General features: G+C 40.9%; 1 protein-coding gene across 12 annotated transcripts in view; it reads right to left on the bottom strand.

Annotated features, from left to right (window-relative positions):
• Nucleotides 1-15003, bottom strand: part of GALNT3 (polypeptide N-acetylgalactosaminyltransferase 3) — a 51663-nt gene that overhangs the window by 32787 nt on the left and 3873 nt on the right. For 9 of the 12 annotated variants that reach the window (XR_006169484.1, XR_006169483.1, XR_006169487.1 and 6 more), the window contains 5 exons: nt 6464-7064; nt 5021-5193; nt 1102-1251; nt 664-898; nt 6-123 (listed from right to left, as the gene is read on the bottom strand). Coding sequence is in view for 2 of the 12 variants with exons in the window: in XM_042822626.1 (XP_042678560.1) it covers nt 6-123; nt 664-898; nt 1102-1251; nt 5021-5193; nt 6464-6975 (1188 nt within the window). In the remaining 10 variants the exon portion in view is untranslated. Of the gene's footprint in view, nt 1-5; nt 124-663; nt 899-1101; nt 1252-5020; nt 5194-6463; nt 7065-10538; nt 10601-11464; nt 11585-12927; nt 13195-15003 lie in introns of those variants that run through there. The other 3 variants (XR_006169485.1, XR_006169486.1, XR_006169489.1) reach the window with 3 other exon arrangements.

The raw sequence follows: 15003 nt of genomic DNA, 5'->3' as shown, positions 1-15003 counted from the left end.
CTTACTCTGAAAGACATTTCTATATTTTCACCTCCCCATATTTCCATTTCATCATCATAACTTCCAATGTGTTCAAAATACTTCTTTGATATTGAAAAGAGACCTCCAGCAAAAGTAGGTGTTCTGCAAAAAGAGAAGATTACTGTGGAAAAGAAGATTCAAACTATGTTTAAGGTAGGTTTTCCAAATATAGATATGAAAACTCAGTACTACTGTTCTGGAATGTTTCTTAGCATTTGTCAGTGCTTCACTCCATTAAAATATTTTCCTGGCACAGGTTATTAAATCTGCCCCCATTGAGTCTCATTCCACAGTTTTATTGTCACTCATTAACAAACAGATTATCAGACAGTATCAGTAAAAATTTTCCCTCTATGGAGGGAAAGTTACTACTCCTTTAGACCAGTAACATGTCTGAGGGCAAAGAATGCACTGTATTGCATGTTTTAAAATGCATAACCAGGCTCCTACAGAAAACATTACATAAAACATCTAAGATGCTAAGACTTGTGACTATACTCAATATGAGTAACTAATTCATTTACAAACAGCTTTTCATTAAGAAAAAAAAAATCAAAACCAACCAACCAACCAAAAAAAAAAAAAAAAAAAAAAAAAAAAAACCACAAGAAAATTGAAGGATATTATTCAAGTTACATTTACCTGATTGGATAGGTTTCATCTTTTCTTCTTTTATTTTCATATTTAGGAAGAGACTCCCATCCAAATGACAAACTCCAGTCAAAATTTCCTCTATTGTGGTTATGCCCATAAGGAGATGGTTTACTAAATTCAAAAGTATTGAGATCTATAGATGCAATATCAGGGCTTACAACAGCAACAGAGTTCTCAGCTATCCTTGCCAACAATGGTTCTAACCAGCCATAGAAGCATTCACCTATAGAAAAAATGGGAACAAGTACTGAATTTTCAATTTGACTATATGGTAGTATAATGGGAATAATTTAACATGACCATAGCAAGCCAGTACAGTTTGTAAACAGCACTTAACTATGACATAAAATAGCAGTAGAAGAGCTAATACTTCATGTTCATAACTCGTAAAAAATCTGTAGCATTAAATCAAAGACAATCACTTACAGTGAGCATCCAGAAAGGTGAGGGTCTCTCCTGTTGCTACTGAAGCTCCCAACAATCGTGCAGTGATTAGACCTTTCCTTTCCTTTTGACGGACTACTTTAACAATCTGAAATTGCTTCACGTACTCATCAAGTTTATCATGCAAGTATTCTAGAAAGAGAAATTGTTTTCAGGATATTGAGTACATATGGCATGGCCTAAAATTTCACTTTACTAAACTAAGAGGACGAACAATTCATTCTAATTCCAGCAGTGACCTCAACATTAAAGCAGTGAACAAGTCCTGACTGTTGAATGTAATTTTTAGGGGCTGAGTTCTGTTGAGACTGAGGATGAAGGAAGAAGCAATTGGCAGACAACAGGGCTTGGAGAACTGAAAATTTAATTTTAAAAGACAAAAGACACTTGCTGGAACAACTGTTCAGCTGAATTGACAGCTTGACTATCAACTCAAAATCCATTCTCACAAATACATCAAGCAAATGCATCATGTACCTACTCAACAGTGTATTTTACTCCAGGTTTTCAGAGGCTACTGTATTTACTCTTGACAGAAGCTATATTAAAAAAAAAAAACAAAAAAAAAAAACCAAAAAAAACCAAACACCACCACCATCAAAAAACCCCACAACTTAAACATGAAAAATTTGGGAAAGAATCTCACATCCTTCATAAAACATCACGCTCTGCCACCCTCTGCCTATCATCATGTCCAACCCCTGGTTCCACAAAGGAGTACCCAAACCCTACACCTGAGAGCTGTGTCCACATGCTCCCTGAGTACCAGCAGCTCAGGCTGTGTCCACCACCCTCTGGTGTAGAACCTTTCCATCATATCCAGCATGACCCTCCCTATTCAGCTCTGTGCCATTCCCTCAGGCCCTGTCACTGCCAACACTGATCACAGCTCAGCACTGCTCCTTCACTCCCCTGTGAGAAGCTGCAGGCCACCATGAGGTCTCCCCTCTGCTCTGGGCTGAACAAACCCAGGAATCTCAGTCACCAGTGTAGCCCTCCTTTGCCTGCTAATACTTTTATGTCGTCCTTATGTTGAGGCACCCCAAACTGCATTCATTGCTCCAGGTGAGGCTGCACCAGACAGAGCAGAACAGGACAACCCTTCCCTCGCCCAGTGCTGGCCCTGACGCAGCCCCAGGTGTGGTTGGCCCCTCTGGCTGCCAGGGCACACTGCTGACTCAGATCCAACTTACTGTTAACCAGATTCCCCAGATCCATTCCCAAAGGCCTGCTGTCCAGCCCCTCGTCTCCCAGTCTGTACATAGAGCCAAGGCTTTCCCCACTGGGGAGCAGCATCCAGCACTTCCTTCTTCCTCATAAAAATGATGAGCACTGTGAAATCTGTGAAGGCAGTGTTCAAGAAGCATCTGGATGATGTGCTGCATGATATGGTTTAGTGCTAGTGGTGGCAATGGTGATGAGGAGACGGTTGAACTAGATGATCTTGTAGGTCATTTCCAGCCTTGTGATTCTATGATCTGTCAAGACCTTGGTGCGAGGCCTCTCTACTCCCAGAGTGTCAACACTCCTCCCAATTTAACATCATCCACAGATTTACTTCAGATCTTTACTGAAATAATTGATGAAAACATTAAAGAGTACTGATTCAAAAATGTACTCCTGCAGAATCCCACTAGTAACAACTAGGGCAATTCTCAGACCATAGTCTCCCCTTTCCCAATACAGCCATGTTTTGATTGTCATGAGAGATTCTCAGGGTCACACCACCATGGCTTTCTGATGTCACAAGCCTCCTCCCTGCCAACTACTATAAATATGGGGACTCTGCCAACAGAAAACCAGCTACCAACAGCCTTGGGTCTTGGTGAGCTTATTCTGGCACAAGGGACAATTTAGATAGAATCTTCCTTCCCACCTCTGCGTAGGAGGATAGAGCCTCCTCCACCAAAGAAGCTTAGGCTTCAAGGGAGCAGCAATGAACCTGAGCCAATGAATGTGGATCCACCCAAAGGCCATGTCAAGCCCATGGAGGTAGATCTACCTTCAGAAGTGAAGAACCAATGGAAGTGGATCCACCTCCATCAGGGCAGGACAAGTGCTATAACATCTTGCTTGCTTGGAGACATTACCTCATCCACTGCCAGCACACCAGCCCTCAATTTCCATCTTGGTGCTGAAATATCACCATCCACTAGAGAGCCCCAGCATCAGATGCTGCTTCCTATCACCCTTCCTATCCTGCCTCCCATTCTCATCCTTGCCAAGGCCTCTCACTTCTTCTTTCCCAAGCTCTGAGGAAAAGGGAAAGACCAGGACTGGAATCCACTGAGCAGCTGCACCGAGACAACAGGAATCCAGTAGATGGCCCTGAGCTCCCTGCAGCATCCAGGTGAGCCCTGAGGAAGAGGGCAGGACTGGGACTGATATCCAGGCAAGCCCTAAGGATGAGGGTAGGACTGGGACTGATGCCCTCTGAGCTGTTCTGAGACAACAGGGAGAGTCCAGCTGATGGCCTCAAGCTCCTTGCTGCCATCCAGGTGGCATTAGGGAAGTTCCACAGGCAGCTGTTCCTTTGAAAAAGCAGAGAACTTTGGTTTGGGTGGGAAAAAGGGCTGATGGACAGCATGAAACCTCATTCCAATTCCTTCATTAGGACCTTTATTCAAGATTGGACAGTAAGCAATTTAAAAGGACGATACAAAAAAAATAATAAATTATTAAAAAAAAAGCAAAACCAGTAAGTGCCTCCATTTTTGGTACTTTCGAGGCTGCACTGGGACTCCTGCAACCCCTCCTGCTCTCTCCAGTGCCAAACAAATTTGCCCTATGGGGTGAGAGCCCAGCTCAGGCCTCAGGCACACCCAGCAGCCCAGGACAGGCTGAGGGTTTGGCCTTTGCCCAGTGTTGGGCACAGAAGGCTGTGGGGGCTATAGAGCAGTAGAAGTGCCTCCACTTCTCACTCCAGGGCAGCACTGAAGGATGGGAGAAACCTCAGCAGCCCCCAGCACCTGGTGGGTGGGGCAGGCATGGTGGTTGGCACAGGAGGGTGCTGTCTGCTGTACCGAAAGACAGCTTCAATCACTCACGAGGAACTCTGTCATGGCCTCAGCCCAGCTCAGAGCTGTGGCCTCCACATCCCCAGTGGCATCTGCAGCCACAGGAACCAACATGGCCACCCAGATGAAGCTCCTAGCCCATGTATGGCTGCAGTTACTGCATCCACCGCTGTCTCCTGCATCTGCCAGTCCAGACCTCTGAGCTCTCCCAGGACAGGCCTTGCCGAAGCAGATGTTTACTCAACATTTCCTACACTGCCCCCCCCCCCCCCAAATTTGTTTGCAAAACAGCAGTGTGGGGGAGTACCAAAGAGAGTCATTTTCACACATACTTCGTAAAGGCTTTCTTTTTGATCTCTCCCAACTTTTCCACCTCTCACAGTAAATTGAAAGAAAGCAATCCCAGATTTCCAACAGAAAAACTTCGCCACAGCTAGGAACAGCTGCTGGATGCCAAATTACGATGAGTTTCATCGCATTAAATCTTCATAAAAACTAAGAGCTATGACCCAAACAAGAGCATCTTCAGACAGAAACACAGCAGAGGTTCAAACCTCCCAAGCCTGATGCCACATTTACCACTGATACCACAGTTATCACTGAGCTCTTCAAAGGTTTTAAATTCCTTGACATAATCAGAATAGGTTTTAAAAGCCTCTCAGAAGAAAATTTCATACTTGACAATTCTCGCAAAGAAAAAGCGAGGGAGAAATATTTTGTATTTTAAAGGAAAACAAAAGGAACAAAAGTACTTGGAACATCATAAGGTGTTTAGTATGGCTGTAAGGAGATGATAGCCTCTTTTATCCCATTCTATATATAATCCTAACACACTTTCAATAAAATAAATAATACGTTCAATGAAAAATGGAAAGACTTCTTACCATCAACACTGGCATCATCCACCAAAATAATTTCCTTTAGCAGTATGGCAGGAGAAGTGTACATCACGCTGTGAACAGTTCTGAGCAGAGTGGACCATGCTTCATTATGAAAAACTATTATAACACTTGTGGTTGGCAACGGTGGGCAACGCTTGAACTTTTGTTCAATGCATCTGCAGATTAGAAAGCATCAGATGTCAGAAAATGGACAAAAAGTTTTGATTCAACCTCTTAAGAGAAACCCTACTCTTCCCAGTATGAAGGTGTATAAATATGGACATTAAATCTTTCAGCTTCTCCAATTTCTGTCCAAGTTTTGGAGCACAAACATAGCACAAAAACAACTCGAAAAGCTGTAAGAAGTATTCTGTAAACAACTGGCAAATAAGAATTCCACCTGAACAACTGGCTCAACTCTAGTTCTCTCACACAACATTTGAGTATATTTCATGGAGCACCCAGGCCTTATTCAGACAAAAACACATTTTTCTATTAAGACCAGCAGATACTGAGCTGAAAAGTCAGACCATTACTATTGAAATCCAAAAATATGAGAAAAAGTATTTACTTGAAATTGAAGAAATGCAGTTTGAAATAGAAAAATAGAACAAATCAAATTCAGGACTTGACTTTTTCTTAGAAACACCACATAATGCTTAGAGCAATACAAAACATTCAAGTGAAACAACTTTAAACATACAGGTTTTCAAGACTGATGTATTCTGGACAGAACTTTAAACCCAACTGTGAGTCAAGCTAACGAGACAATATTTCTGTATTCATAAATTGCACACTTACTGTTTATTGCCTGCCAACTCTAGAGGCTGGCATACTTCCCAAGGCAATTATCACATCTATTGCCAAAGCCCTAACAAAACATACAGGCCAAGTCTCACCAGACAGTTACACTCCCATAAAGATTATTGTGATCTGCACCACACATAAAGTGCTGGCCACCCTACCAGCACCAGCTCAGTATGGACTGTCACTTCTGACATCAACAGATAAAGAATACCGAAGGAGATTTCTCAGAACCAAAATCCACTCTAACCATGAAGTGCTACTGTTTTGTTAACAAAATCATGATATGCCAGTGGTTTTATTAACACTTCATATTTTGTTTTAAAAAGAGTAGGGAATGGATTTTAAAACAGAAGGAAGTTTAAACCATATTTTCAGTTTTCTCCTAAGTAAAACATAACAGCTTCCAGAAAGTCACTGAGAAAACGTAGCAGAAAACCTTATTTAAATATGTTTAACATGAAATGTGAACCTTTCTAAATATTCTTGGCTTCTGCACTCTGGAACATTATGTACTGTAAATGACCATGTATAACCCAGACATTTCCCTTTCTAAGCGATAATCTAATGCTAAACTCAAATCACAGCCTTCACACTTCCGTCAAGGTATTCAGCTAGCAGGACATACACATTTCCACATACTCAGGGGGTCGAGTGTCCGGTCCAAGATCCCGGTGTAACGAAATCCTATCACTTGCAAACGCATTGAAACAGTGTTTTTCTTCTCCACGCTCTTTTTCTTTCTGCTCTTCTGGATTTAGGTTGATGGTTTTAAATGCTTTACCAGAAGCTCCAGGAGCGTTAGGATCTTGAAGAGGTCGATCTAGAAAGGGTTTCAGTTCCATCGCAGTGTAGTGTCCTGGCAAACAGTGTCTGTCTCCAGGAACCTTAGTTTGCCTTACAGGTGCTTTTATCTGCATTTTTGGCTTTGCACCATTGACATTGTTCATAGCATTTAGCACAAGACCTAATACATTACTCTTCTTTCTGACAACTGGCTCAATCCCTCCTTCATCTCTAAAATCTTGGACACCAACTTCTCGTTGCAGTAAAAACAAAAATACTATAAAGACAAACACAATAATGCTAAATTTCCAAAGTTTCCAGTGAAAAAATAATTTCTTGAATATTTTAGGCATTATTTTCAAAGCCATTCTAGTTCTAAAAGTTTATCACAAAACAAAAGCTTCTCTGAATGATGTTCTTTAATACTATTTTACAGCATATCTTGAAAAGAAAATACCTGTAAATCAAAACAAAAAGTAATACGTTAGACAAACAGTACTTACAACAATGTAGAGCTACAAGAAATTACTGGGCAGGAATTAATTCAAACTCCCCAGCATCAAATATCACGTGTCCATGAATTAAATATAGGATTCACCTATCTGTAAAATACCCGAATGCACTTTCCCCATTTTTTTTTTTTTGTCAACACACTTCAAACTGAAGAATCAGAAAGCAGGCTTTCCAGTAAGAACAAAGTATTATTTCTGTATAAAGGCAATGCTTCCCATTAATTTTCTTCCAAATCTTAAAAATTAAGGAATTCTGAGGGAATTTTAGTTCAGTGGTGGGATAGAAGGAAAATTGATGCAATTAATATGGAAGTTCTAGGTAGAAAAACCAGCACTAAAAGTGAACTATAAAGATGTAAAGGGCTCCTCATAGAGATTTAAAATTCCCAATATTTTAAAACCGATTTCCATTTCCAGGTCAGACTGAAGTGACCAGATTGTCAAGGGAGAAATTGTTAAGATTAATTTAGTTATGTATTGTACATGTTAAATGCAGACTTAATACTGGTAATGGGACATGGGGTAATTTAGGCTATGTATCAAGCAGTAAATCTATATATCTTTTGTACAGTATTCTCTGGCATGTTCTGCTGCAACTCATCAAAAGAATATGTTAAAGAGTTCCCCTCTTTCACCTACTAATTTTTATTTATCTATTTATTTATTTATTTTTACAGACGAGCGATTACTCAGTAGCTTTCAAAGACAAGGGAACTATGAAAAATAGTTAAGGACCAGCATTCGAGTGATCAGAATTAAATTCTCTCTGTAAAAATGGCTGCTTACAAGAAGGGGAGAAATAGCAATATCCTGAATTCAAAGCAAGGCTTCATTTTTGTACATGTTGCATCTAAGTGAACTGAGAAAAGAACTAAGCTGCAGCCAGCTAAAAGCCACACTTAATTTCTGCTTGCTAACTACTGACCAAAGAATTGCAAATACACATATATATATATATAAATAAATAAATAAAATAAAATAAAATTGGAAAAACAACAACAATTGGAAAAACAACAACAAAAGATGCAATAATATATACACACACAGTTATAGAACTTCTAGAAAATTTTAAAAGTCACTTGATTTCCCTCAAGAGTTTGTGAATATGGTCAGGTATCCAGTTGTTTTATATTATAGTTTATTTCAAAGCTAAAATAATTTATTTTTAAGAAACTCATACATTGTATTTAACTGCTACTAATCTTGTTGTAGCATCACTACGTAGATAATATATAAAAAATACCCTTCACAATGCTCATAAATTTTCCAAGAAAGCTCATTTAAAAAATCCAATCCACTTCATCTTATATTATTTTCCCAATTTTATTTAGACCTGAAGATTTTGCACTGCAGCAGATGCCCATATAAAGCAAAACAAACAAAATAAAATCATTCTTTCTTTCCTGGGGAAAAGGAAAGAATCTTCACCTCTTTGTAGCCCTCCTCTGGGCACTCCAGCAGCCTTATGTCCCTATATTGTGGCACCCCATGATGCCAGTGCTCTAGGTGAGTCTGCACCAGGCAGAACAGGGCAGGACAATCCCTTCTCTTGACCAGTCAGCAGTGCTGAGCCATGGCACACTAACTCAGATCCAACTTGCTGTCAACCAGAACCCCCAGATCCCTCCCCTGCAGGGCTGCTTTCCAGCCCCTCATTCCCCTGTCTGTACATAAATCGAGGATCGCCTCATCCCAGGTGCAGAATCCAGCACTTACTCTTGTTAAGCAACAGGCAGTTGGCGACTGCCAGCCCTATAACCTGCCAAGATCTTTCTGTACCAAAGCCTCTGCACCTATGAGTGAGTCAACAGCTCCTCCTAATTTAGCACCATCTGCAAGCTTACTTAGTGTGCACTTGAGTTCTGCATCCAGATCACTTATAAAAACAAAACCAGCCCTAAAATGGTGCTTTACAGAACCCCGCTAGTGAATGGCCACCAACCTGATGTAATCCCATTTAATTCAGCCATTTGAGCCCGACCCAATTGTTCACTCATTGCATTACGTTACCTACTGTTCCTGTCTAGCCATATGCTAGGCAATTTGTCCAGTAAGATACTGTGAGAAACAGCATCAAAATCTTTGATGAAATCCAAATAACGACATCAACTGGCTTTTCTTGGTCAGCTAGGTTATTGGCTATGATCAATAACTGTTGTCTTTTAAGTGTTTTCTCCTAAGGTGGCAGGAGAGTCTCTGCTCTGGTGCCTGAAGCACCTCCTCATTGACCTTGGTGCTTGCAGGACTGTTTTTCCCACATGTTTCTTACTCCTCTCACAGCTGCTGCAGAGCATTTTCTAGCCTTTCTTAAAAAATGAGTGCACCACCTGCTGCACCAATGGGTTCAGCTGTGATAGCGTTCAATAGTGAGACTGTGCTGGAGCTGGCTGAGACTGGCACAGGGCAGCTCTGTTCACAAAAAGCACCCATCAGTCCCTCTGCTACCAAAACCTTGCTACATAAACCCAATACAGAAAGTAAAACCCTAAGCACCATCAAAGAGACTGCAACCTGTAAAACCACTTCTGCTAAATCTGCCTGGGGTCAGCTTGAGCCTATAGCCTCTGCACCCTCTTAACCACAATTGCTTTCATAACCCTACACAGAAGTACATTTAATTACACTATTGTTTCTCAATGCACAATGCACAAGCATGGCCAATATGAGTATATCTTAAAGCTTAGAATCAATAAGCAACGTAAATACACTGTCTTCAAACAGGAAAATATAAACATCTTTTTTTACAGTTGAGGTACTTGATATCATAAGAGAAGTTTGGCAGTTTCCTTATTTCACAAGAAGTCATTTGGGCACAGTCAGTCAGGAAAACACTGGGGAGAGGGCAGTAGGTTGGTCTGCTTTCAAACACCACAGCCCTCAAATACTCTTTGTATAACTAACAAAAACCAACATTCTCCAATCACCTCTCTGGGACTCTTCATGGCGGTAAAGATTAAACTCAGATGAGCATCCTGTTATAAGATACAACATGAAAAGGCAGGCAGAAGGTAATTCTACATAACGACATTGAATTTCACCAAAGTTTAACACTGAAGTAATGCTTCAATTTGAGACCTGAATTTTTATTCAAGTCAAAACACTTAAGATTCTCTTTTGATTTGATGATCTGGCCTAAGGCTACTCAGAAAGGGTAGAAAAACAACAAACCATGGTTACACATCCGTTATTTGACTTAATAACACTTAGTTTCCACTAACTTAATAATTACGTTAGAGTTAAAAATGCATTTATCGGATTTCTGTTCTCTGCTTTCAGCATTTAAATCAATGCAACAACTATTATTTACACTAAGCTTGCTTCATCATTTTTTTGCCAGCTTTACGTATGCTATATGAAATTAGGCTTAGTTTCCCACAAAAAAAGAAAAGTCTAGACAGTACCAGAGACATTTTACGTACATTGTTGCATATAATTCTGGGGAATTAAATCTTTGCTGCTGCCAGCTCTGCTATCAGCACAGTAACATGTTCTTCAAGAAAGATTTGATGTGCATAGATATGCTTTACTGAAAAACTTAGTCTAAATTACTGTTAATTTTCTTTGGGATTATTTCCTTCAGAAACTGAGCATATGCAAATCCTTAGAAAACTTGTGATCCACACAGCAAATCAGTCAAAATATCTGTGAAGAAAATAAACACAATCTAAAATTCATCAAGACTATTTCTTACGTCACCCATGTTTTGCACACATCTGTCTTTAAACAAGTCGTATAAGACTTAAGCAGACTAACGAGCAAACACAAATGGGCTTAGCAATTTATTCTGCCTTTGGTTTTCTTCATAACTATTATTTCTTTTTATCTGTGTGCACCATGATTTCTGTTTGAAGGCACATTTCTCTGTAGTGGAGCTGCGTGCCCTGCCTGTTCATGCATAACCAGTGCCATAATGCACAGGTGAAACACGTCTGCCCCCAGGAATGAGAAGGCAACTCCTGTAAAGGGGTTGTGCAAGGAGAGCAACACAACCTATCCTTTCAACAGGCACTCATACATTCCAGCAGCATGCACAGCAGCATGTTGTGCAGAGAAACAGTGCACATGGTGTTTCAGAGGTGCTTTTCAGAAGAAAGAGTCAACTGATAACCTTGGGATAGTGTGCAGCTGGGGTGAATTGCACCAACACTTCTCCTTGGCCACAAATGCACGAACTCTGATACAGAAAAATCCCGAGTGCAGTGTTACTGATGAAATACCTTGAAGGGACAGTGTTTAACAATAAGAAAAGGGCTCTCTGCCACACAGAATAGTATCAGTTCCCGGAACACAAACTATATTACACAAACAACTGTCACCAAAGCTGTATGTTTCCTAAGGTTCTTACCCAGAGTAATTCTGTAGTCAGCAATGCAATCTTCACTTGCCACAAGCATTTCATACATTTTTATGGCGCAGCAGCATCTGTAAACACAGACCAGGCCACGGTTCTGTCCTTCAGGACATGCTGAAGAAATACGTGGCACAGTTCAATTCCTTGATGTAACTGGTAAGCAAAGTATAAGTTGCTTTTGTTTTGTTTTTAAAAGAAGAGAAGCAGAAAACTTATAAGCACTACAAGCGCCTTCTAAAAAGTGCCAAAAGGCAGCAGCCGCCCTGCTCCACAGCACAGCACAGCAGGCAAGCCGAATGCACAGCAGCCTCTGTTACGTTCTGCCACCCACCAGCTCCGGTGTCACACCGCCTGCCAGCAGCTGGCCTCACAGGACAGCCTCTCTCCAGTACCCATGCGCACACAGCTCCGACTCTGGCAGCTCGTTCAGAACAACACTATTGGCAATCATTAAAAAAAACCAACTATATGTCACGGTAACCTAAATCATCAGAAGTTCTTGCGGAACAATCCAGTAAGCAGGCATTTCCTGGGGTTGGTGTTCACAACATACCTTTGCTTTTTAATAAAGTTGTTTAAAATCTACCTTTTTTTTTTTTTTTTATCTGGATGTTAAACAGTGTTCTGATGATTTCTGAGAATGTTTCTTACAGAACTCGAAAAATGCTTTTAAAAGAATAGTAACAACATTAAGCCTTAAGAATGATTCCAGCCACATCATTTTTTCTCACTATTTAGCTTTACTTTTTATTTAACTCCCGTCACTCCAAAATCACAGTCTGGTTAAAACCTTGTCTATTTTATCCTTCCCCAACACCTTAATGCTCCCCTAACGAGGAAGCAGGCCTGCAAGGAGCAAACATTGATTAAACTCTGGAGGAAAACCCAGCTGACACTAACGACCAGCTACTCCCCCAGACCAGCATAAATCTGACAAGGGCACACAGTTACACCTGTTGGGTGTTGCTCTGCTAAGGAACTTTCCAGCACTTTTTGTTTTCTTCACATGAATCCCACAGCAGATTGCACTAAAACATTAGCTATTGAAGTAAGCACTTCCACTACCCTGGAAATCAAAAATTTCCTACCAACTAAAAAAAAAAAATTAAAAAATAAAAATCACTCAATAAAATCTTACCTGCTTCCCAGAAGAACATGCACACACAGATGATGAAGTCATGGCTAAAAAATGCCACATTTGAAGTGAAACATGCAAGTCTAGCTGAATTTGGAATATTAGGGCTCTCCATAAAAAATCAAGAGCAAAAGCACTTCAGAACATGGGGAAAAGCAAAAGAGCTGCTGAAGTACTGTACCCTGTACTACTGCTTATGATTTATTAGTATTTGACTTAAATAAAGGAACGATTCACAAAACAAAACACGTATAAGTTAAGGATCAATGCTTCATCTAAAAAGGAGAAGCAGAATCTGGTCAGGACCTGCCTGTGCACTCACAGCATTAAGTACTTGCCCCCTGGCTCCACCAAGAATTTCCACTCGTTGTCCCCTAGACAGGGCTGTACCCAACAAGCTGGTGACCAACAAACCCCTGATGTTGCTCCTCTGGATGCATTCTTTGAGGATCAGTCAGGGGAAATCTTGTTCTGCTCCTGAGTATGTTGTAAGAATACCGAGTGTCTTCATTTCCCAAGTGTCAGTTTTAGAAAGTCTAAGGACGTAGATTATTCTAGCACTGATTGAAGTAATTCACCCCAGCGATTACTGCAGAAAAATCAGAAGCAGAAACGTGATGATAACACAATGGGTGAAAGAAATTCAAGCAGAAGCAGCAGCAGTCCAGAACACGCAACTGTATTCCAACCTTGTAAGCAGTCTTCTTTCGGAATTTCTTTAAGATCAAAAAAATAACACTACAACTCCTTCCTTCTGTGTATTCTTCTAAGAACTCTTTCAGTATCAGCACTACCACTGCTTTTCTACAGCTGAGCACTGTATGGGATGGGCAGAGATAGAGGCTAATTCTGGTAGTTCTCCATGACAATAAATGATGAATTAAAAGTACATGGTGACTATACATTAAAACAATATTTATAGCTTGTTTTTACAGTTTTAGAACTACAACAATGCTCTGAATTTGAGTTAAATTTAAATTTTAGTCAACGCTGTAGCTTCCCTTTTCTTCTTGCCAGTTTGGTTTGGGCTGTTGTTAAAAGCATTCTAAACTGCTCCTAAAAATGCCACGATGACAACTGAGCACCACAGCAGCTGTAAAGTGCTGTTATAACTTCATAGTATTGGTGTCTGATTTTTATTTAAGCACCAGAAAACAATCTCTGGATCATATCCAAGGGATTTTTTTTTCCCCCCAATTGCAGTGATGTTTCTAAGATAAGAACAGCATCTAAGTATTAAGTGCAGGCCCTGAAGTCATAGTTTTACACTCTAATTTGCCTTAAAATTTGTTTAAACCAGAAGAATGAGGGGAAAGAAAAAAAAAAAAGAAAAAAAGAAAAAAAGAAAAAAAGAAAAAAAGAAAGTTTCCTCATGTTTTTGCTTTGTTTATTCTGAAATGCGCTGAGCTTTATTAGGTCAGTTACTTTCAAACTGCAGGAAACTCTGAGGTGCCATCTCTTTGCTCTTGCCCTCACCTGACCAGTTCTGCATGTCACTGCTGAACAAACTTCTGTAACAAACAAAAGTAGTGGCTTGACTACAGGATGTTATTCCTAAGTAGCTGTAAGTAGTACTGTGACACTGTTTCGCTGTTTATAAGCAGAACTATAACCTACAGCACAAAGTAGTAGCAAAGCTAAGGAAATGCAGACAACTCTGGGGCAAGACTACACTTCACAAAATGTAGCATTTCGCAGTCCAGAAACTTGAAGCACTTTCCAATCTTACAGAAGATAAACACAGAAAAACTCAAGAGTGCTGGCAAGCAACAGAGCATCAGTTCATGCTATGACCGTGACTCCCTGCACTGCCAGAAATGGGGAGCCCTGCACATCGTATAGCTCATTGAGCAGACAAGCAGCACACGTTTGTCCAAAGCACAGAGGAATTTCCTGGAGCAATGCAGTCTGTAACCAAGGGCCGCACCACAAAGGACGCTGCTATTTTGACAGCAGTCACAGTACCCAGCTGCCCCACCTAAAAACAGGGCAAGGTTGAACGGCCACACAGCCACAGGGCAGGGAGGGCTGCTCTGCCGCTCCCCACGGCATGACAGAAATAGCAGCAACCAACCTACCCTCCGCAACCAACTTAATTTCTACTTTACTGTTATAGATGCCTCAGGAAGGCGGCAGCAGATGACAAAGCGACCGGGCCTGCGGACAAACCCTGCTAGAAGCAGCGCAGTAAGCCACAGAGCGGCCGGGCTCAGCCCAGCAGCACAGCGCTGCCCGTGGGCGGGATCCAACGGGCAGAACGAGGGCACAAGATGTAACGATTTTTGAAACAGAAGGCTAACGCGTGAAACGCTCTGAGGTGAACGTGTAACACTCAAATTGCCAGTAAGGTATTTCTTGTTTGATCAGCAAAAACGTTTAATAAAGACTTCGCAGCATA

This window comes from Centrocercus urophasianus, unplaced genomic scaffold (genome assembly GCF_019232065.1).
Source record: "Centrocercus urophasianus isolate 14NV4802_14NV808 unplaced genomic scaffold, USGS_Curo_1.0 seq_20, whole genome shotgun sequence".
Taxonomy (NCBI): domain Eukaryota; kingdom Metazoa; phylum Chordata; class Aves; order Galliformes; family Phasianidae; genus Centrocercus; species Centrocercus urophasianus.
This window is presented reverse-complemented; position numbering and strand designations above follow the sequence as displayed.